Here is a 1,034-nt window from a genome sequence, read left to right as displayed (position 1 = left end):
TCTCTGTCTGTCTCCCTCCCTCCCTCTCCCTCTCTACCTCCCCTTCACGCTCTGTCTCTCTCTCTCCCTCCCCCTACCCCCGTGCTCACTGTCTCTCTCCCTCCCCCTCTCTGTCTCTCTCCCTCCCTCCCCCTCTGCAGCTACATGCGGCCTCTCTCCGCTCAGCCCAGAGGTGTACGGTGGTGACTGAAGGTGCCCGGTGCTCTGCTCCCTCGCTCCCAATGAGCAGACACTGCACGTCCCGTATCCTTTTCCGCAAGTGTCCGCCCGCAGGGGGAGGGGGGAATGTGGAGCAGGAAATCTCTGACAGCATGTGGGCAGCTGGGGTGGGATGCAAGTGAGACAAGAGACATAGTGGGAGCGGGAGGGAGGGAAGTTGCTGGGAGAGAGGTGGGTGTGGGGAGCTGTGGTGCCCCTTTCCCCCCCATCCCCGTTGCGTTATCCCCCCTCCTTGACCCGGGCACTGACCCCCTCCAGACATCCTGCAGGACCCGGGCCAGGTGCTGTTCAAGGTGTGCCCAGGGCTGAGCGAGGTGCCCTGTGCCAAGCCGATGATGCTGTGCCTGTCTGAGGAACCACGCTGTCCCCTGCACCTCCAGGTGCCCCCCCTGATGTACCGCCCGGAGGCTGGGGGAGACTGGGCGTCCCAGCAGTTGGGTGGCACCTCGGAAATGTACCTGAGTGCGGCAGAGCTACAACCCACCGAGATCCTGCCCCTGGAGTTCAGCGATGTGAGTAACCCTCGGCGCGGGGACCCTGTGGCAGGCCCTGAATCAAGGCCGGCGGCTCCACCGTAGCCGCAGGTTTCAGACAGGCGCCGAGGGCAACGTGAAGGGGGGAGGCTGGAATGGGGGGGGGGGATTGGCGTGTAGCACCCCCCCTCACCGCCTCTCTCTCTTCCCCCTGCTCCCTGTGGTCTGTCGGCTCTCAAGGTCTGTCTGTGCAAGCCGGTTCGTCAGAGAGCAACATGCACAGCGCGGGGGAGGGAGGGAGAGACACGGGGGAGGGAGTCAGCGAGGTGGAGGGGAGGGGAG

At 65.1% G+C, this 1,034-nt stretch overlaps 1 protein-coding gene across 4 annotated transcripts in view; it reads left to right on the top strand.

Moving 5' to 3' along the window:
- Positions 1-1,034, top strand: part of kansl2 (KAT8 regulatory NSL complex subunit 2) — an 11,832-nt gene that overhangs the window by 8,977 nt on the left and 1,821 nt on the right. For all 4 annotated transcript variants that reach the window (XM_043689152.1, XM_043689151.1, XM_043689148.1 and 1 more), the window contains 2 exons: positions 141-243; positions 478-731. In XM_043689152.1, the coding sequence (XP_043545087.1) occupies positions 141-243; positions 478-731 (357 nt within the window). The remainder of the gene's footprint in view (positions 1-140; positions 244-477; positions 732-1,034) is intronic.

Source organism: Chiloscyllium plagiosum, chromosome 4, assembly GCF_004010195.1.
Source record: "Chiloscyllium plagiosum isolate BGI_BamShark_2017 chromosome 4, ASM401019v2, whole genome shotgun sequence".
In the NCBI taxonomy this organism is placed as follows: Eukaryota; Metazoa; Chordata; class Chondrichthyes; order Orectolobiformes; family Hemiscylliidae; genus Chiloscyllium; species Chiloscyllium plagiosum.
Note: the sequence above shows the minus strand (reverse complement) of the source record. Positions and strands in the feature narration are given on the sequence as shown.